General features: G+C 41.8%; 2 protein-coding genes across 2 annotated transcripts; both read right to left on the bottom strand.

Annotated features, from left to right (window-relative positions):
• Positions 1–200: 200 nt before the first annotated feature.
• Positions 201–6,840, bottom strand: hsp90aa1.1 (heat shock protein 90, alpha (cytosolic), class A member 1, tandem duplicate 1). Its single transcript, XM_083790028.1, has 11 exons — positions 6,673–6,840; positions 5,575–5,727; positions 5,068–5,434; positions 4,651–4,784; positions 3,592–3,900; positions 2,989–3,154; positions 2,605–2,795; positions 2,173–2,320; positions 1,608–1,876; positions 1,125–1,458; positions 201–626 (listed from the first exon to the last, which is right to left on the bottom strand). The coding sequence occupies exons 2-11, from the start codon at positions 5,725–5,727 to the stop codon at positions 517–519; spliced, it is 2,181 nt and encodes a 726-aa protein (XP_083646154.1). The 5' UTR covers positions 6,673–6,840; the 3' UTR covers positions 201–516.
• Positions 6,841–10,745: 3,905 nt separating this feature from the next.
• lgals8a (galectin 8a) lies at positions 10,746–20,406 on the bottom strand. The gene is made up of 9 exons (XM_083791110.1): positions 20,279–20,406; positions 19,654–19,742; positions 18,523–18,733; positions 15,919–16,041; positions 15,161–15,217; positions 14,823–14,849; positions 14,585–14,667; positions 14,289–14,457; positions 10,746–12,896 (listed from the first exon to the last, which is right to left on the bottom strand). The coding sequence occupies exons 1-9, from the start codon at positions 20,315–20,317 to the stop codon at positions 12,747–12,749; spliced, it is 948 nt and encodes a 315-aa protein (XP_083647236.1). The 5' UTR covers positions 20,318–20,406; the 3' UTR covers positions 10,746–12,746.
• Positions 20,407–20,638: the final 232 nt, after the last annotated feature.

Here is a 20,638-nt window from a genome sequence, read left to right as displayed (position 1 = left end):
GGGAAGGAGGGACTACTAGGCCTAATACATTTTTTTTGTCTGACCACAGTGACTTCACTAAAGTTGAAAGTTCCAGAACAAATGTTTTTAGGATTCAGATGAACTAGAATGGCCCCCATGTCACACCGACTGTCAACCAAACCAGCTATGAATACATTATGAGAAATAATTGGAGCTAAAGAAAATGAGAGAACATCTACTATGGCATATTAACGTTTTATTACAAAGTTTTTAGTTTTCACAACAAACAAAAAAACATTCAACATCTACAAAACTTGACTTGATATTACTTCTAGAAGTGATTTTAGACTATTCTAGCTGATGTTACAGTACTATGATTGTTGGCATGGACCGGCTACATCGTTTCATAAATTCAGGTATAATAATTTGAAAATATTGTCCGTCAATAGTCAGCTGAAAAATATGAAAAATATATTTTGGAAAAAAGAAAAGAAAATAAAAAAGAAAAAGCAATATAACTTAAAAAAAATGAAAGTTCAAAGCAAATAAATAATCTTAGTCCACTTCTTCCATTCTTGACGTGTCATCATCTCCTTCCAAGACGGGCATGTCTTCCTCAACGTCCTTACTGAGATCCTCCACGGCTGACTCATCGTCATCGATGCCTGAGTGAATGAAACATGTGGCTTCCATTAGAGTGAAAAGAAAATAATCACTTAAACCCATGTAGTTGTCCCTCAGGGCTCTGTACTAGAGTTTTTTTTCTCCAGTTTTTCGCTCTACATCATTAAATACATTTGCTGAAAATAGTGATCTTTTTCATCATGCTGGCTGAAACCAGTTCCTTCTCCCCTCATCTGTAATTCTCTAGACCCATTATTATAGTATAGCCTCAACAAAAGATTATTCTATCATCTTTGAAATTAATTAACAAAGACACAAAATATATTTTAATAATGGAACCAAATCTGTTACAACCCTATTGGACTGTGTTCCATTTATGTCTTTTGGCTATGTACTGTGTAAGCATATTTTAATAAAGTGGTTTAAGCATCCTGTTGTCCTTATTTTGGCCATGTCATTATACAGGGAAATGTTCCAACGACGAGCTTGTACTGTAGATTGGTTAGGTTAACTGTTGCAACTCCAGAGACCATACTCACCAAGACCCAGTTTGATCATCCTGTAGATGCGGTTGGCGTGTGTCTGAGGATCCTCCAGTGTGAACCCAGAGGACAGCAGGGCCGTCTCATACAGAAGAATAACCAAGTCCTTGACTGCTTTGTCGTTCTTGTCCACGTCGGCCTTCTGCCTGAGCGTCTCCACGATGGGGTGGTCAGGGTTGACCTCCAGGTGCTTCTTGGCAGTCATGTAGCCCATGGTGGAGTTATCTCTGAGGGCCTGAGACTTCATGATCCTCTCCATGTTGGCCGTCCAGCCGTAGGTGCTGGTGACGATGCAGCAGGGAGATGAAACCAGGCGGTTGGATACAGTGACCTGTTAAGGGGGGGCAGGATATAGTTTGTTTTTATCAAAGAAAATACTGTACATATTGTCGCTGGACACCTTCCATGTGCAAAATGTACTTTTCAGGAACCTGCGTCGCAATAGATGAATACAATATTTTATTTAAAGAGAACCGTTACCTTCTCAATCTTCTTGTCCAGGATGTCCTTCATGACCTTGCAAAGGTTCTCGAATTTGACTTTGAGTTCCTCCGACTTCTTCTTTTCGTCCTCATCTTCAGGCAGGTCCAGACTCTCCTTGGTGACTGAAATCAGGTTCTTGCCGTCGTACTCCTTCAGCTGCTGCACGCAGTACTCATCGATGGGTTCGATCATGTAGATGACCTCCAGGCCGGCTTTGCGCAGACGCTCAACAAAGGAAGAATTGGCCACCTGGTCTTTGGTCTCACCTATAAAAAGTAAAAAGTGAAAAAGTATACAATTGCTGTCAGGCATAAATCACATTTTAACCGTTTTCGTAAATTAACGCCCTACTTGATTATACTACAGGATCACACAAAAGCATCAAGACCTGCAAGCCCGAAACGTGGCACAAAGCAACTTTTGCCATTTTTGAATTTCAATCGTGAAAAGTAACTGTTTTGGACATGACTGATCAAAAAAAAAAAAAGAATGTGAATACATTTTCCACAAGGGTTTTAAGAAGAAAAAAAAAAAAAAAAAAAGTGTAGGGACAAATGCTAACCGGTGATGTAGTAGATGAATTTCTGGGTGTCCTTCATGCGGGCAACATAGTCCTTCAGAGAAACCATCTCTTCACCAGAGGTTGATGTGTAGTAACGCAGCATGTCGGACAGCTTCTTTCTATTCTGGGCGTCTTCATGGATACCAAGCTGCAAGATGATAGAAGAAAATACTGTGAGCAACACTGACTGGCCGAGCCTTAATGGGAAGGGAACTATTTAACCATTTGAACCCTAGTGTCCGTAATTTGCAGGCATGTCAGTTGTCACTATATGTGAACATTCCGTGAAAATAGCCCATCTACAAGGATAGAACCATGAGGGACCCCAGTCAATAAAGTATATAGGTTTTAAGTCATTAATTAAAATCTTTCAACTGGAAAAAATATTTCCTGGTGGATTTCTCAGAGAAATTGGTGGCATTTCTTCATTACCTTGATATTCTTAGAGAACTGCTCGTAGTATTTCTTGTAGTTGTCTTTGTCCTCGGACAGCTCAAAGAATAGGTCCAGGCATTTCTTCACCAAGTTCTTGCGGATCACCTTGAGAATCTTACTCTGCTGCAGCATCTCTCTGGAGATGTTCAGAGGGAGATCCTCAGAGTCCACCACGCCCTTGATGAAGTCTGCAGAGATGAGAGGATGAAGACAAAATGCTCAGATCATTTATGTATTCAGTTTAAGAACAAATTGAAAACATAATGTAATATAATTAGGCTCAACTGCCGTTAAACCTGAACCAAGCGGTTCAGGCTCTCATTTATGTTTGAATTACAGATTCAGGAGTCACTTTTCTGTTTGAATTTGTTAGATACTCACTCAGGTATTCTGGCATCAGCTCATCACAGTTGTCCATGATGAAGACCCTGCGAACGTACAACTTGATGTTGTTCTTCTTCTTCTTGTTCTCAAACAGGTCAAAGGAAGCTCTCCTGGGCACAAAAAGCAGGGCACGGAATTCCAGCTGGCCTTCCACTGAGAAGTGCTGCAGAGACCAAGAAAATAAACATTAATTACCATTTGTTCAATCACAGGATTTCAACAACCTGCGTCCCTATATTGTAAAAGAAATTCTAAAGTTTCAAAACCTTTTGAAACTAGCAAAATTGGCAGATCTACAAGCACAAAACATGCTATCCTAAGTAACAGGAGAAGTGGGTGGTAGGACTATAGGGGCTTAAACCCTGCATGACCCTGCCTTAGCTGATAACTACAAAATACATTGTGACGTTCTTGATGGCTCGCCACTGTCGCCAGTGACCCAAGTTATTCATAGTTAGGAACCAAATGGGCCCTTGCAGGTGTCCACTGTCCAGGGCTGAATGCATACCAAATAAATTGATGTTAAAGTTTGAGAATCACTAGTATTTAATATGGAGACATGAGCCATCCACACAATTATTCCTATCCTCCAGGGTTTACCTTGACAGCCAGGTGGTCCTCCCAGTCGTTGGTCAGACTCTTGTAGAACTCTCCGTACTCGTCGTTGGTGATGTCGTCGGGGTTGCGGGTCCAGATGGGTTTGGTCTTGTTCAGCTCCTGGATGTCAATGTATTTCTCCTTCCTCTTCATCGTCCGCTTGATCTCCTTGTTCGCCTTGGTGTCCTCGTCCTCGTCGGCACCCACATCCTCGATTGTAGGCTTGTCCTTTCCTTCTGCGCCAGCATCCTCTTTCACCTCCTCTTTCTCTGGCTCATCCATATCCACCTCTTTCTCCCTTGTCTTCTCCACCTTGAACAAAGAGCACACAGTGTCAAAACAGCACAAAATTGAATCATAAGGGAATGGTAAAAGAAAAGTGGTACATTTCTTTATTAAAACAAAAAGTGTAGTTAAACTGTAAAGCTCTATATTCTGATTCTAATCATTGCCATTCTATAGTGTGTTTGTTCAATAAGGGTCTCCCCATCTCTGCAGCTTTTTGAGTGGTGCAAACCACTCCTACAACCAGCTTCCTTGTACTTGTTTGTTTGTTTGTGTGTGTGTCTGTCTGTCTGTCTGTGTGAGCATGAGTATGTGACTTAATAATAGCAGTAGGGGGCGCCAGAAACAGTGAGAGGGGTAGTGACTCTAATGAGAGAGAGTGAGTGAGAGAGAGAGAGAGAGAGAGAGAGAGAGAGAGGGGGGGGGGGGGGGGGAATTGCACCACTCAGTTCACACGTGTGTGATTTTTAATAAACAGAAAGAGAAGTGCACAAGGATCATTTATGCGCTTGTGTTCCAGTTGTCATTCATTTGTTACCAATTGTTTTTCAAAGAAATAGGTATGCCGATTGCCGACCTGAAAATTAGTTTACTAAGAACTATAGGCCTATAGCAAACAATATCACTTACACACTACCTTAACTTGATTAAACACTTCAGGTTTGTTTCGTTACATCAAGATGCTGCTTCAAGCTTCAGCCTTAAATGTGACAAAGTCCTGGAGTTCTAATGGTGTTTTTTTTGGTTCTGTGTTGAGTCATTGTGCAAAGAACTTACAAACAGCGTGATAGGGTAGCCGATGAACTGGGAGTGTTTCTTCACCACCTCCTTGATGCGTTTGTCCTCACAGTACTCTGTCTGGTCCTCCTTCATGTGGAGGGTGACGATAGTGCCGCGGCCGATGGACGCACCTTTTAAATGATGCATAAAATGAAGAATTACCACAGTTGCCAGATCGATACCATAACCTTCACCATGCTAATCACTGTTTAGCAGTGGTTCTCAAACATTTTAATTGTCAAGGACACCCAATTTGCTAAGCAGTAAGCCACAGCCCCCCATAACTCTGAGAGCGGACAAATGGAACCATGCAAGAGTCCATTCAGACCAGTCTCACGCTCTGAGTTACAGACGGGTAAGGGTCCCCAAGGACCCCACTTTGAGAACCACTGAAATAGAGATCTGTAAACTCACCAGTGTCTACTTTGACAGTGAAGGAGCCTCCGGCTGCAGACTCCCAAAGGTATTGCTCATCATCATTGTGCTTGGTGATCACCGTCACCCTCTCTGCCACCAGGTAGGCGGAGTAGAAACCCACACCAAACTGCCCGATCATGGAGATGTCCGCTCCCGCCGAGAGAGCCTCCATGAAGGCCTTGGTGCCAGACTTGGCGATGGTTCCCAGGTTGTTGATGAGGTCGGCCTTGGTCATGCCGATGCCCGTGTCGATCAGGGTCAGGGTGCGAGTCTTCAGGTCAGGTCTGATTTCAATCTTCAGATCCTTGCAGGACTCGAGTTTGCTTGGGTCTGTCAAGCTTTCATATCTGATTTTGTCGAGCGCCTGAGAGAATGGAATTACAAACAGTGGTTTGACATGGAAGAAACTAAGGATATATGTAAGTATTGTGCATTTCATGGTTGGTTGGCATTTCCCCCCACATCTCTAAAAAGGAACATGGTGAGAACTGATATTCTACTTACATCTGAGGAGTTGGAGATGAGCTCCCTGAGGAAGATCTCTTTGTTGGAGTAGAAGGTGTTGATGATCAGAGACATCAGCTGAGCGATCTCAGCCTGGAAGGCAAAGGTCTCCGCTTCTTCCTCCATGACGGGGCGGGCGGCTTTCTCTGGCATCTGCATGGGTGAAGAGATTTATTGTATCTATTAATTATGATCTAATTGGAGAAGTTGATTTGGGGTGGCTGTTGAAAAGAAAAACTTAAAAGAAAAAAGAAAAAGTGTATTTCTAACTCAAAATGCTTAACTCGAATTTGTTAATGAAAACTTGTCCCTCACTGCAGCAGCCTCATGGCCATTAGAGGCAGACAGCCTGGTGAGTGAACAGCTGATACGGCCATAGATAATTGTGGCCTATTGCACATGCTCCATCTGTCAATCAAAGCGTCACCATTTAAAAAGAGGTGGAGCTTCTGTTGCAGCTCACACCAAGCTGCCAACAGCTGCAGTGTCATTTGACACTCAGACAGAAAAGTCTAATAATGTTACCATTCAACTGGAGATATTATAAATATATACACATATGATTTCAGAAATACATTTAAATGGTGTAAATATACAGCTATTGTTTAATCTGGAGTGTGCATGTTCAATATTTGGATATGAATAAGCTATAATGATGCTTTATTAATCGTTTGATGATATTTATGCTTAAATTAAACTCTTTCTTGTATCATTCCTGTGATTGTCTTGTTATAGTCAACACAAAAGTGTAACTGTCACGCTTGAATGTCATTCCTGTTAGTCTGTCATGGCTCCTCTCATGAGGGCCCATGTTCTTTGCCATGTGCTGCTTTCTTCCATGCCACCCTCTCACAAAGACATCCACAGTAGAAACACCACTTCTCTGCTGCATAACCAATACATGATATATTCATTTGTTGGCCTTTGTTGCCTGGAATAATTTATGCTTCACTTATATGCACAGTTTCAGAACCAAGTATGTGTTCCTCCACTTAATTTGTATTTAACTTGTCCTGTTTCAAATGACATGACCCATCACCTGCATCATCATACTACATTTCAGTTGAGAAAACCCAATCTCACTTTGACTTGACGTACCTTAAATCTTGGGAGTGTGTTCTCCTTGTAGGCCTTGTAGTGAGTGTTTCTGTGTTGCTGCTCTTGTGGATGGTAATCCTCCAAGTTGGTTCTAGTCAATGTGTCCAACGTGTGGCCTGCCTCCACCTCTTTATACTCTGGGAGTGGTTTCTAGAAGAACCCCACTGAGAAACTTCCAGAACAAATGGTGGTCGCTGCACTGGAGTAGTGGCCGTGGCATTGGGGTGGGGGGTGGGGTTGGATGCATTTCATGTTCCCTTATAGGGTTGTATGGTCACAAGGGGTGCCTGTCACTCAGAGACAGGAGTCCTCCTGATAGCTTGCATTGTGGGGGCCCACCCTTCTCTTATCACAGCTGTCTATATGCAGCCTTTCCAGGCCCCCCTGCCCCTGCCCCCCACCTGGGCCGACACAGGACGGAACACCTTCACAAGAGATATGGGTCCTTTCTGATGGGGGGATGCTGAGATTGTGGTGAATCTCACACATTCACGTGTTTCTTTCTGTAGGCCTATGTGTCACAACATGATGTTAACCATAAGAACCCTAGTATTGTCTCTACTCTGGGCATGTTGTAATAGGGAACATTTGGCAAAAATAGGCAAATATTCAGCGGAAATAGCAGTTCTGCAAACATTTTTTGGCAAAGGGTGATGTAGTAGGCTAGAGGACCAAAAGGAGGGTGCCAAGTATAGACCCCTGGGGGACCCTGATGATCAACAACACAGGTTTACTATATAGATAGGCCTAATGTTTGACAAATATAATTAGTACAGCATTATGACGAATTACAGAATATATAATATATGCTTATAACATCTCACCCAGAAACATGAGTTGTATTTTGAAGGGGGTGCTCAACTCTCATTAAAATGTTACTTGCAACATAATATCTAACACACAATGTTAGCGTGAAATATAAAACGCTAAGTGATTGCACAGTCCAGTGTGTTCAACAGAGCCCCAGAAAAACCTGGATGTTTGTGGCCAGATCTGACCAGGGGATGGCAGTGTGTTTCACTGAATACAGCTCAGTTTATGCAGTAAGATGTTCCCAGAGTACACCAGAATAGGCCAGTCAATCTAAGATTTGACCCAAAAGAAATAGCAAAAGTAACCATTCAAGGTTTTTTATGACCCTAAGGTACATCCAAATAACATTAAAAATAGATTATATAAATTGTGGATCATGGTAACTTATGGGGTTGAAAGTTGGAGTACCATTAAAAACCTATAAGGCAAAACAAATCTAATTTTGCTTTAAGAATCATGTAATGTGTCAAACTAGGGGATTTTCATGTTTCTGAATCCATTCCAAGCATTAGTTTCCCCTGAAAAACACTTCTTGGGCTAAAAAGGCCATATAGCCTCTTGCCCAAATGTGATAAAATAAAAATAAAAAACCTCGCATGATCCAAAATTTATTTTGGGTCACGCACCTTTTTAGCTTAGATTGACTGGCCTAAGAAGCTACCTGTAAAGGCCTGGAGATGGTTCACTTTACTTATCCTAAGGCCAACAGTTCTAAAGCAGAGGTTTCCAACAGTGGTCCTCAAGGGGGTTCCAGGTGATCCCCAGGTAAATTATGAAGTTGGTTAACCAAATGAGACACTTATTTAACTCGAAACTTATTTAAATGAAACCAAATGGACTACAGGTCCATTTGGTTTCATTTTACGCTCTCAAGAGTGAAATTATTGTTAAACATGTGCATTACCTAATTTACACGAGGTCTACACAATTAGAGAATGTAGATCTTTTTTTTAATAATTTGTCATCTCTCCTATGGTACCAACATCAATACAGCATGAAATTGTGGACATCATGCTTATCCAATGATAAAATATTATCTGAGACGATAAACCTCATCAAATGGTGGTCCGTGGCTCAAATACCGAATAATGGACCTTGATATGAAAAAGGTTGAAAACCACTGCTCTACCAGTTACATAATGCAGTGGTTGTCAAACACTGCTTACAGCTGTGACATTGTGACCACACATCTTCATGAAATGCCCACTAATTGTGCTGTCAAGAGTTGCTGGCTGGTGCATGGACACAAACTACAAACAAACTACAGACTTCACAGTTACTTCATTCAAGAAAAGAATCACCAACAATTCATAATCATCTCTCTGCCACCTCAGATGTGCTGTGGAACCTGAAAGAGTCAAATTGGGGTTCAGGTCATTATATAGGTTTGCCAGGAAACGCACCTGTAGCCAACCACGTTGATTGGGACGAAATTGGTCCAAACCAAGGCACAAAGAGGGACAGTGAACTTTTGGAAAGTTAAAATATCTTATGACTCAACGCAAATACTGTAGCCTATCTATAACTTATTTAAATGAGATGTGCAATGTGTTTATGTGTTCCTGAATGTCTTGACAACATAACATAGTTTTGGATTGCCTTATTAATTTGTTCAATTTAGTGGGAGAGGCCATGTGGTATATAACGGCTGAACACATTGAGCTGTCTCTCCTAAGGAGGTGAAGTTATGAATTGTTATAGTTAAAGCCATTATAGAATTTTGATTGGCCTAATCATTTGTCTTTATTTTATTTTTACATGATCATTTTAAGTATTGTTTTTGATTACACATCTTTTTGATGGTCTCCTTTGATTTGGCTGCTTTATACTGTGTTATGTTACGTACCATGCCATCATTGGCTTATGTCTGGTCATGTAAGCGGTTACATACTACCCTCACCATAGACAGGGTGACCCTTACCCTCCAAAACTGCCATAAAAGAGAACCAGGGGTGGCGGTCGCTCAGGGGTAGAGTGGCTGGATGGTAACCGTAAGGTTGCCAGTTCGAACCCGGGCTCCCCCAGAGTTACTGTCAAAGTGTCCTTGAGCAAGACACTGAACCCCTAATTGCTCCCGATGTGCTGGTTGGTGCCTTGCATGGTTTCCGTTGCCATCGGTGTATGAATGTGTGTGTGAATGGGTGAATGTAATTTAGTTGGGGACCCCCTGGAACTCCCTCAAGGACCCCTGGGGGTCCCTGGCCCCCATTTTGGGAACAACTGCTCTAAACTAAACGTCTAAGCTTAACACCAGAAATGACCCCCCTCCCCAACTATGTCTTATTGCTACTATAGTGTTGAAGCTGACTTGTATATTATTCTATGTCTTTAAATGTCTCGATGAATACGGAGGCCCACAATGGAAACAAGACCCTTTTGTTTGTTATCCATGGACTGTAGTTATATTAGATGTAATACAGAATTCAACAATTCTGGGAGAAGAATGTAAAACACTAGTTCCGTCTAGACGACAGATGTTCTGTGTCAGTTGATCTAGGTGTGTGGAAAGGGTTGTAGAAGTGGATCATGAGGGCAAGCCAGCAATGAGGAGAGAGTTGCAATAGTCAAGCCTGGAACTGACTGAGGATTAGATAAGGAGCTGGTCAGACTTTGGTGGAATAATGATTTCAAACTAAAATGTTATTTAGGCAGTCAATACAATGCAATAAGCAATTGTTTTTCAATGTGTCCCTAAACTAGTAACCAACATGCTGGTGTGATAGTTTGTTTCTCACATGATGGGTGACATACCATTTGGCCATGGGTCTCCATTCACTGTAGCTATGTATGTGTATTGTGGGAACAGCCGTGGACATCCTGAGCTCCCAGGAGCAATGAGCTGCAGCTACGCACAGCACCACATGACCAGGCATCTGGTCCAGATTCACAGCACCCAAATAATCTGCACTTTCCTTCTATTGCCACCTCCAGCATCTGTTGAATAGAGGTAAAAGCTTGCACTCTATCGAAACATAACATAATGTACATACTGGTACACTTATCTATAGGACAGCAAATGAATGTGGATCCCAAAAATCACTAAAAGATTAAGTATGGTGTCTGGTGTGTAAGACTGAATTGGGTTGTGGAAGGGGAACAGCTAATAACACATGTATTAGAGTGACCTCTTCTGGCAACAATATAAGATTACAGATAAAAAAGGATGAAGTATATTCTTGCAAATTAACGATTTGCCATACTATTTTTTACAATATTATGCACACTTTGTTCAAACAAAAAGCGACAATAGCATACAGGTGTAACAGTAAATGTTTTATTGTTTGTTGGTTTGTCAGTTTCCTGCTGTTAAGCATCGCAGGACAGAGCTCACATTTGTTCTAGGGTGTCAAATAATAGTGACATTGATCATAAATAAAAACGGGAACAGAATTATATCAAGTCTCCGGTAGGTTTATGAATATTTGCATAGTAGAGCATTGGATACAGAGACGCATTGCTTCCATAGGTTACTTGGTTATTGCCGTAATAGGACCGTTTAATGGTTTATCTGCCCGAAGTGTTGAACTTGAATGAATCCATACTGCATTTACATGCAAAACAGTAGGCTTTTAACTAACTTATTTCCTGACAGCACTGTTGTTCTGCCTCTGTTTACATTGCTATGGAAGCAGAAGCTGAAGGTGATTTTCTTTAAAGCCCTATTTTGAAAAATAATCTTGAGCTTGTGGACCAGCTATTTGTTTTGCCTATATTAACATGCCAAAATGGTGTAATATTATGACAATGAGTCACGGTCATTAGTGCAAAAATTAAACCTATAACCCTATAATACACAATCCTTTCTCCTTCCCAGGATCAGTATAATAGAATATTATTTTATGAGATCCAATGTTTTCTGTCTGTGTGAAAATACAGCTTAAAAATAGAATATTTGTGTTGCATCAACCACAAGTCTTAACCTTGAACACGATGCACTCTTCGTTCAAGAGATCATAATTCCTATTATATACTAACACCAAGATTCCCTGAATAAAGACAAAAACTCGCTCTGATATGCAACTGAGATCTGAACAGCTTCAACTACTATTGGATCCAAAAAGGCTGAGTAAAAGATATGAGAAGATATGAGTTGTACGTTGTAAGTTCGTATGTATGCAATATATATGTAAATAGATGTAAATACAGGTCTACTCTATATACAGTACATTACCAATTTGAGATGACAGTAAAGTATATTGGGTTACTGCGAAAGATTAAGTCATTCTAAGACATTATATTATGAAATGTTATGTTTTAGATTAAAAGATGTAGAGGAACTGTTGAGATATTGAGAGAAGAATTTCAAGGACATGGATACTCATAAACGGATACAATATTGGAACCAAACTTCAAATACATGTCGACAAAGAAATATGCGACGAAAAAATATAGATCTTTCCTTCATTTAACGGATCATAGTAACTTCACGTACAAGCCTGAGTTTAGCCTGAGTCATCATAACAGTCAATATTTATAGTAAATAATTACTGATGAGTATCATTTACACACTGTAAATTATACTCATGTCTGCCTCCAAAAGAACAGTTCAATGAGCCTGGAAGTATGGAAGTTTGTTCAAGTTCAGTTCGATCAGCTAGGTTGCACGACAGCAGTCATACAAAGGTTGCGACACCATCGTACATCTATAAGAGTATAAATTAATCATAATACTACTGTCTTTCATTTGGTTTTTGCACCTTTATATTTTCTGACCTATACTTTAGTCAATTGTATTTATGTGTTCATGTTAGTGCATGCCAGTGACTATGACTAGAGGTAAACTTCCAGGATCATGGAATCGTGAACAGTGCACTTCAATTTCAGAGATGTGAGATTTTGTTGAGACTATTCATTGATCATCGCTCCAGCATTGTAAGATTTGGGGTTCTGAAGCACTTGGTCTCTAATTAACTTAAAAATGTGAGAGAGCATTCACATAACTGCTAAAATTATACGCATCATACGACGGAGTGACATGTGCCCCAAAAAGCAGATCTTCAAGCTCACAAGGGATCACGGTGCGACGTGTTGTGAACTTAAAGATCAGCTATTTTCAGTACAAATCAAGCTAATTATGTGATGGAGCCGAGGATGACGCTGAAGAACACCGTTCTAAAAGGAGGCCCCTGGGAATGATCAGGTACCATGATGACAAGAAGTAGTCACGTAAACCATCTTGGGGTCTGTCATCAAACGCCTCTATCTGTGCTGGGGGGGGGGGGCAGTGGGTTTTGTAGCGGGGGGGCCCTAGGGGTCATGGGTCACAACAGTTTTACACCCAACAGCTGCACATCTCCCATGGCCTCCAGCTCGGTGATCTTTTTCAGGTCCTGAACGCGGTGCTTGTAGTCCAGTTGATGAACGCCATTCACAGCGACCTTAAAAGCATGAGCTTCGCACAGGATGATCATCTGGAACGCACACACACACATTTAGATTTGGTACAAAAACTGAGTGTCTAGCTACAGCCTTCTAGCACCTCGAGCCACACGGTGCATTTTTGCTTTTCTGCAAACCATCGATTCTGAACCAATGCATTTCATAACAACATTTCTGGATGCAGTCAATGTCGATACAGCGCGATCCACTTCGACACTAAACGAGGGAGAGCTGGGGTGTCGAACAGGCGGCATTCTGAAATCCAAGTGGCCACTCTTTTTTGGATTACGGGGCAAGGTCTGACAGGTTGACATTCACAATCATGTCAGACGTGTGCGATGCAAGAAGGTAGACTAGCCAACACCAATTCAGGAGTCCAGAATTGGTGTTGGCGTCATGTCCAGGGGGTGTACTTGTACATCAAGCTGCCTCACACTACAAAAACAGGATAAAACTGCACTATGGGCCTCATGGCTCGGCAAGGCTTACTTATTCCCAGGAGTTGACACTAAGGACTTTCGACCAGGAGGATGTGGAATGTTGAGCTGCAATATATGAATATTCCACAAGGTGAAGCTCCAACACAAGCAATATGATTGATGATTCAATTAAAATGGTGTACAGCCTGTAAGTGATACTGATGATAACCATAAAAAGCCATTTCTAATCTTCCTTTTTTTTTTTTTTACCCATTTAGGCCTCGAAATAAAATAAAAAAGTATTCGGAAAGAATATATATTCAAAGATTTGTGCCACATTTTCACGATTTTTAGCAGGACCTACAAGCTCGTAGCGTGCCACTCTGTGGCTTAAAGTATAACATAATGCTTAGTTAAAACACCAAAAGGGGTTCCCGTAAACACATTTTGGACAAAGTAGCCAATTTTACATTGAGATGCCCAGATGTCCCTAGTGCCTATCCATTACCCTAACACACACACACTGACTGAATGTATCAACATTGTGCTTTAAATTACTAAGTTACACTTCATAATGCTACAAAGTAAGGACAACAGAAAGGGTTATCAATACATTTACATAATGCTACAAAGTAAGGACAACAGAAAGGGTTATCAATACATTTACAGTCAGTAACATTACAAACTGGTGTCCCTATTTTTGGTGTCCAAGTGTGTCCAAGACTATCTGGTAATCAGAAGGTCGCCCAGGACAGGCAAGACAGGCAAGACGCTTAATGTCTAACTGCTACCCGGGCGCCGGTAATAGTAATTCAATAAGAAGCCTTTGTTGAATTCAAGTGCCAACTCTATGAAAGCTGTGTGAGGCAAAGCATAGGACTCATTTATTTTTACCTTACCGTGCATTAGCCAATTAAATAAAAGCTTTTTCACTTGTTTTTGGTTTTGACATTCAACTTCCAAAAAGACATACTCCCTTTCCCAGTATTTATCAGTTGATTTTACCTCAAAGTATTCTCCCGTTTTGAAGGGGAATGTGCCAGGCAGGTCGGTCTCCTCGGGACCCCAGCACTCTGACAGGTAGGAGTTCCTGATAAACTGTGCTTCCTTCAGGCGGGGGTTCAAATGGAGGGCGATGTCTGTACCCCCTCCCACCCTGAGGTTCACACCGAAACTACCACACACACACACACACACACACACACACACACACACACACACACAATCTTAATACAATATAACTAGTACACTCTTACATGGAGACATTTACTGCAGATCCTGGTGTCAGTTAGGACACCTACTTGCTGACGTTGGTCTTTCCTTTGATGGTGATGGTGTGTCCAACACTCAGCCCCTTCACCAACTGACCCCTGAACGGAAGACTCTGGGAAAACATTGTTGTGTTGAGCAGAAAAACAGAACAGAACAGAACGAACTCTGTGATTTGTAGACAATAAATGTGAAAATAAAAGCTTGTTTGTAGCTTCAGCCTGCTGACTGTTTATGCATTTACCATCATGCAACAGGACAGGTACTCACCAAGTCACCCGACGATGACAGCAGGGACTGCAGAAGGAAGGAAAGTAGGAATAAAAAATAAATAAAGAGAGAAATAAACATAAGAAGAAGTCTATGGTACACATCTACAGTATATTGAGTAATCTCTACTTTCCTTCGCATATCTTGAGAACCGTTCCTCAAAACGACTTCACACTTGGCGGGTGCATTCCAGAGGACTCAGGGAAGTGCAGTGCCGAGTGTGAAGTTGATCAGATCAGCGGTTTTCCAGAAATGCTCTGAAAGGGTACGTGTTCCAAATGGTGGATATGCCATGTGGAACAGGCATTGCACTACTAGTAGTGTAATCAACCACTTACATTAGGTTCTGTGGCTTCTGTCCTCAGATTGGCTGGAACGGGAACGGGAGCTGTGGTCTAAACAGAGGAAAGATAAAAGCGATAACACACTATACCGGTAGTTATAATTTTAGCGCCTGCTTGGTGTGGAATAGCCCTTTAAATCTCTCATCCTCTCGCTAAAGAAATACTACAAAGAGTCAATTAACTTTAACTTAATAAACCAAAGCGTGCATAATTCTACTGACGCCATTAAGTTACTTTACTACAAAATTACTACCCACAAACACGGGTTATTACTTAAAGGGGTAGTTCACCCAAGAAATTATATTATTTCTACCGTTAACTCTCCTGGTGGTCTTTCAGTCACGGATAGTTTGTTTGTGAAATCATTTCTTATAAAGCTCAGGTAAAACCAACTTAAAAATAATCTTTTTAAGCAAAACGTGACAGACAAGAACGAGCATGGGCTTGAGGAACTCTGCTTCACCTTAAAGGTAGGGTGAGGTTAAGTAATATTCTTTGGTTAAAACAAAAAGCTTTTTGTTGAAAGGTTAAAGCACTATAATCTGATAGTAGTCATTGCTGTAGTGCAGATGTACGCGTTGCTTTTTTTGAGAGTCTTGAAAGTCTCTGGTTTAGAAGGCATTCGTAGAATCAGCCTCAGGCCTGAATTTCCAGGCCTCTGACATTTAAAACTTCATGGCTGATAATGAGAAACTAAACATTCTTGAAAGGTGCATTTGGTAGATATTGTGTATTGTAAAATGACAACTCACAGTGTTTGATGGAATGATGCCGACTACTTCGACTTTGACCATTCCAGATATGGCCAAAGTGTCGACCCTGTCCAGGTCGAGTCTGTGTTTATATTCCAAACAATGAGCTCCATTCACAGCCACCTTGACGAGACAAAGAAAAACGCACTGGTTAAACTGCAGTCTTCATCGTCTCCACTGCATGTGAGGTCTTGTCTATGTACCATGTGTGTCAATGTGTACTGTGTTACTTATGAGCGATTTCATGGAAGTTCCATCAGTGAACATTTCCAACTCAAACTCTAATAAAAAACAGAATGAAACTACTGTATCTCTCTCTCCAAATACCTCAGGAGGAGGGACTCATTGACAATAGAAGCGTCATCAACACTCCACTCGCTGAATGTAAAATAAATTCACTGGAGGACAATCATCGCATCCATTCACACACAGATGATTTTGGCTCAATCGGACACTACTATTTAAACTCAAGGGTCCTGCCAGCATAAAGTCTGTTGCATGTCCGATTAATGTTGCATTCATACATACAGCCCCTCCGTTTAAAGTCGGGAAAAAGTCCATAATACAGTGCATGTGTGAAAGTGAAGTAACGTTAGTTCACTGTAAATGTGTAATTGAGGGGTGTCGTCTCTGTTCCATGTGTGTCAGTATTAGGGCTGGGAGGCGATAAGCGCCGCGGCCAAACCGCTGTGATTTCTTTACTGCGGTTATGAAAATCCAGACCGCCGCAGGCCTCTTCAGCATTGGGTTAGTTGACTGTAATTGAGGGGTGTCGTTTCTCTTCCATGTGTGCCAGTGGTGTATATCTAGTTTGCGTCCGAGCTAGCATAGACATGGTATACAATGGTGTCAGTGGGCCATACCGCCCCAGGTCTCGTCAGTATGTACTGGGTAAGTTCACTGTATCCGAGGTGTGTGTTGTCTCTTTACCATGTATGTCAGCTATACTGTTGCCATGTTACCACATGGAATTCATCATAAGATTACTGTATAAAAATAGATTGTGTAAAATTGATGCCTGTTGCAACATCAGATGGATGTAAAGGACTGCATTACATAATGCTATCTTGAGGGCTGTCTAAAGCAAGTAAGACGGCAGCTATCATAAACAAGCCTTTCAGAGAGGATATGCAGGAGAGAATGTGATGTCACTCAACTCACCAACCAACATGGGCATGTGTGTGTGTTTGTGACCGTTTACAGAACATATGTATAATATACGTATGTCAGTATGTTGCCTGCCTAAATTCTAAATAAATGTAATACTAATGAACAATTGTTTAGAATAAGAATGAGTGAAAATAGCCGATCTACAAGCTTATAACACAGTGCGAACAGACGCGTTGTGATCTTGTAGATCAGCTATGGTGGGCATTGAGCTAGAACATTTGGGAACCACTGGCCTAGAGGGTGGGCCAATGAGTACACCTTCTGTATGTCACCGATCACATGACCCCAACAATCAATTCCCAAGTTCAAGGCAACACAGAAAGGGAGGACCTTTTTCTTTTTTCCAGCTCTTTTTTTTTATTTTTATCCCACGATTTTGTAACCCATTTTTCACCCCTGTGTCAATTATCTAATGTGATCATGGGCTCCCCTCCGCCAACCTAGTCCCCATATATGAGGGACATGGGGAGAGCAACGGACTTGAACTCATGCTTCCTTCATGCCTGAGTGTCCAAGTTGCTCCTTTACACCTGACAGGGGGGAGTTTCCCTGGTTGGACGTAGCGCGTGGAAGGAACACGTTATTCCAACCAGTTCCTTTCCCCTCCATCAGGCGCCCCGGCTGGCCAGGGGGAGGCAGTTTAGTGACCATGATTACTGCATGTTTTTTGTGAGGGTACCTACCCTAGGGGACACGGGGAGAACATACACACAGAAAGGCCCTTTCGCCAACCCCGCCTCGGGTATGGGCACTGATGACGCGGAGGAGGAAACACGCCGCCAGCACCCACAGCGTCCCGAGCGGGAATCGAACCCAGGACCTTCTAGCTGTGAGGCGACAGCACTACCAACTGTGCCACCGTGCCCCTCTTTTTTCCAGCTCTAATGTATAAAAATGACATAGTTGAATGTTGAAAATGAGTGGTATTCCCTTTTAGTTTTAGTCATTGATCTTATGAAGCAGTTTGCACATTATTGTAGGGACTTCCCTTTTGAAATATTAAAATTATTTTTTTATAATCGAAGTCAGAGAGGCTCGGAAGGGGCTGAAACCCTGCACAAATATGAAGTCATAGGTCATAGATTGATACGTCAAAGAATCACAGACGGGGCACATGAAGTCTGACATTCACAAGGGAGCCACCGCAGCCACACCTATCTTTTTGGGGGGAAGAATCTCATACTAACCTTACTGTCCCTGAAAGACCCCTGGGGGTCCCTGGGCCACACATCACAAAACTCTACCACACAACGAGAAGTGGAAAAGACAGAAACGTGACATCCGTTACAACCTCATCACACGTCTTGTGCTCTGCCTGGGGCACGAGGGGCCTCCTTCAATATTATACAGAAAGAATAAGAAGCAGTCCTATGTCAAACAAGTGAAACAACGCTTTGTTTGTCCTCAACTCAACACACTCCTGTTCCCTCTCACCTTGAAGCTCTGTGTTTGTACGAGGACAAACACCTCGAATGCTGATCCTGGCTTAAAGGACGTCTGGGACTGCATCTGCTCTTTGCCCCATCGTTCGTTCTGCAAGGTGTTGCACACGATTCCCTGAGACTTCTTGAACCTGGGGTTGAAGTGGAACGCTACGTCGGCTCTCGGCTTTAAGCTGCTGCCGCACGTGAAGTCGATCTGAAACCTGGAACACAGCGTGAGACAAGGATGGGACGGGACGAGATCAGAATCCGCTTCAAGTTCTATCTCGACCTTTTTGAATTTTAGTTCAGAAGAATCAGAATCTGTTTTATTGTCACATTGCAGGTTTGCAGAAGTAAAACAGTGGGTGAAATTTGTTTTTGTTAAAGTTCCATATTGTTACTTCCATTAAAAAAAAATCACATTTGTGACCCATGTGGGTCACGGGACTAACGGATGTGATAAGAGGGGCGCTCTTATCATCGTACATCATCATGAAGTAACATGTTTATTTGTTCAGACACATATGACGTCAATTCTAAATTCATTGTCAATGGGAATTTAATGTTTGTGTGAGACGAAAATCTACACTAATAGCTGAATATAGGAGGCCCTCAAAAAAGGAAGAAGGGGGGGCATGGGGGAAAAGAGATCAATTGTCGTACTCAAAACTGGCCATTCATAATCAATGGCATTCGATGTCTGTTAGGACAAACATTCAAGAAAACAAACAAAAAGAATGATCTACATATTTACACATAGTACCTGAGATAAGACCTGTAAGGATCCTAACTATCAATCATTTAGCTGGGGACCCATACAACCCCCTCAAAGGCCTCAGTAGAGAATAGTGGACTCAACTCAATTTGTTAATAGACAGACCTCAATGGCTGGTGCGTCACAAACACAGCAAATGTGTGGCATTGACACACACACACACACACACACACACACACACACACACACACACACACACACACACACACACACACACACACACACACACACACACACACACACACACACACACACACACACACACACACACACACACACACACACACACACACACACACACACACACACACACACCGTTGTGTTGTGTTTGTATTCTTTCTTCCACAATATTACTTTCATGGTTACCTGTCAGCATCGGAGGGCACAGATCCCTGAATGAGAACCATCTCCCCTGGGAGCAGGCCCCCCAGTATGGTCCCAGCAAATGGAACAACCTGTAATGGAATTCACGTGATAGTTCATTTAACACTTACTCAGTTACTCATTTTCTCAGGAATACATTGAGAGGTGGGTCCATCATATTAAAAAAACAGAAAAAAATGCAAATGAAATTTTGAAAAACAAATCTCGATCTAAACGATTTCCCTATTATAATGGAAAACAAGCATTCCTTAAGCGTGCGACTGTCTAATGAGCGTAGTGCTGAAGGAACATACTGGGGCTAGCGACTGTCAGACTGACTAAAAGAACCCAGGACAACCGTGTCCATGTACTTCATTAGAAGTCAGTGTTTATTTTATTTTTATTTTGGATCTATAGACGTTCATCGTAACGAAGTGTAGTGTAGGTAGGCAACAGAAGAGATATCAAATGGATGACTGTTTGTCTTTCTTGGCAGAAGAAAACACAACTTCAGTGTCTGATGAACAAGATCCTGCTGCGCCATTGATTTTAGCAAACCTCATGACAGCTGCTGCTAACCGCAAATGTTACCTGACATAATCTCAATAGGTAAAGAATTGCATCTCACCGGGTTTAAGAACGTCTGCCTCGGGTTTGTAATGGACATGTTTGTTTGTAATTTGATCAGAGGATCTCACTGTCAGTGTCACTGCTGCTGATCTGATGCTACTTGGAAATATACCAAAAACCTTGGAGGCTGTTTACTTCCGTCTACGTAAGCAGCAAGGTTGCGAATGACAAGGATGAGTCGATTGACGGAGATCAGGAAGTGGTAGTTTCATTAGTTAGAAAATAAAGTATAATGTAAAAAAAAGTTGCTGACGTTCTCGTCTCGTCCTTGTATGTGATGAAGTCCTTACACGGGTCATGTGTGAGACCAATAAACAAACCAAGCCAATGATAAATTACAAATACCGGTAGTTAACTT

Source organism: Protomyctophum parallelum (genome assembly GCF_964188405.1).
Source record: "Protomyctophum parallelum genome assembly, chromosome: 19".
Taxonomy (NCBI): Eukaryota; Metazoa; Chordata; class Actinopteri; order Myctophiformes; family Myctophidae; genus Protomyctophum; species Protomyctophum parallelum.
Note: the sequence above shows the minus strand (reverse complement) of the source record. Positions and strands in the feature narration are given on the sequence as shown.

Bases quoted from the DNA above. Each gene is read 5' to 3' on its own strand.
- hsp90aa1.1 (XM_083790028.1), bottom strand. From the start codon at position 5,727: ATGCCAGAGAAAGCCGCCCGCCCCGTCATGGAGGAAGAAGCGGAGACC. The intron at 4,785-5,067 runs GTGAGTTTACAG...ATCATTTAAAAG, and splicing joins CACTGTCAAAGTAGACACTG to GTGCGTCCATCGGCCGCGGC. The intron at 3,155-3,591 runs GTAAACCCTGGA...TGGTCTCTGCAG, and splicing joins AGGACCACCTGGCTGTCAAG to CACTTCTCAGTGGAAGGCCA.
- lgals8a (XM_083791110.1), bottom strand. From the start codon at position 20,317: ATGTCCATTACAAACCCGAGGCAGACGTTCTTAAACCCG. The intron at 16,042-18,522 runs GTGAGAGGGAAC...TGTCTCGTCAAG, and splicing joins TACAAACACAGAGCTTCAAG to GTGGCTGTGAATGGAGCTCA. The intron at 14,458-14,584 runs GTAGGTGTCCTA...TGTGTGTGGTAG, and splicing joins GGAAAGACCAACGTCAGCAA to TTTCGGTGTGAACCTCAGGG.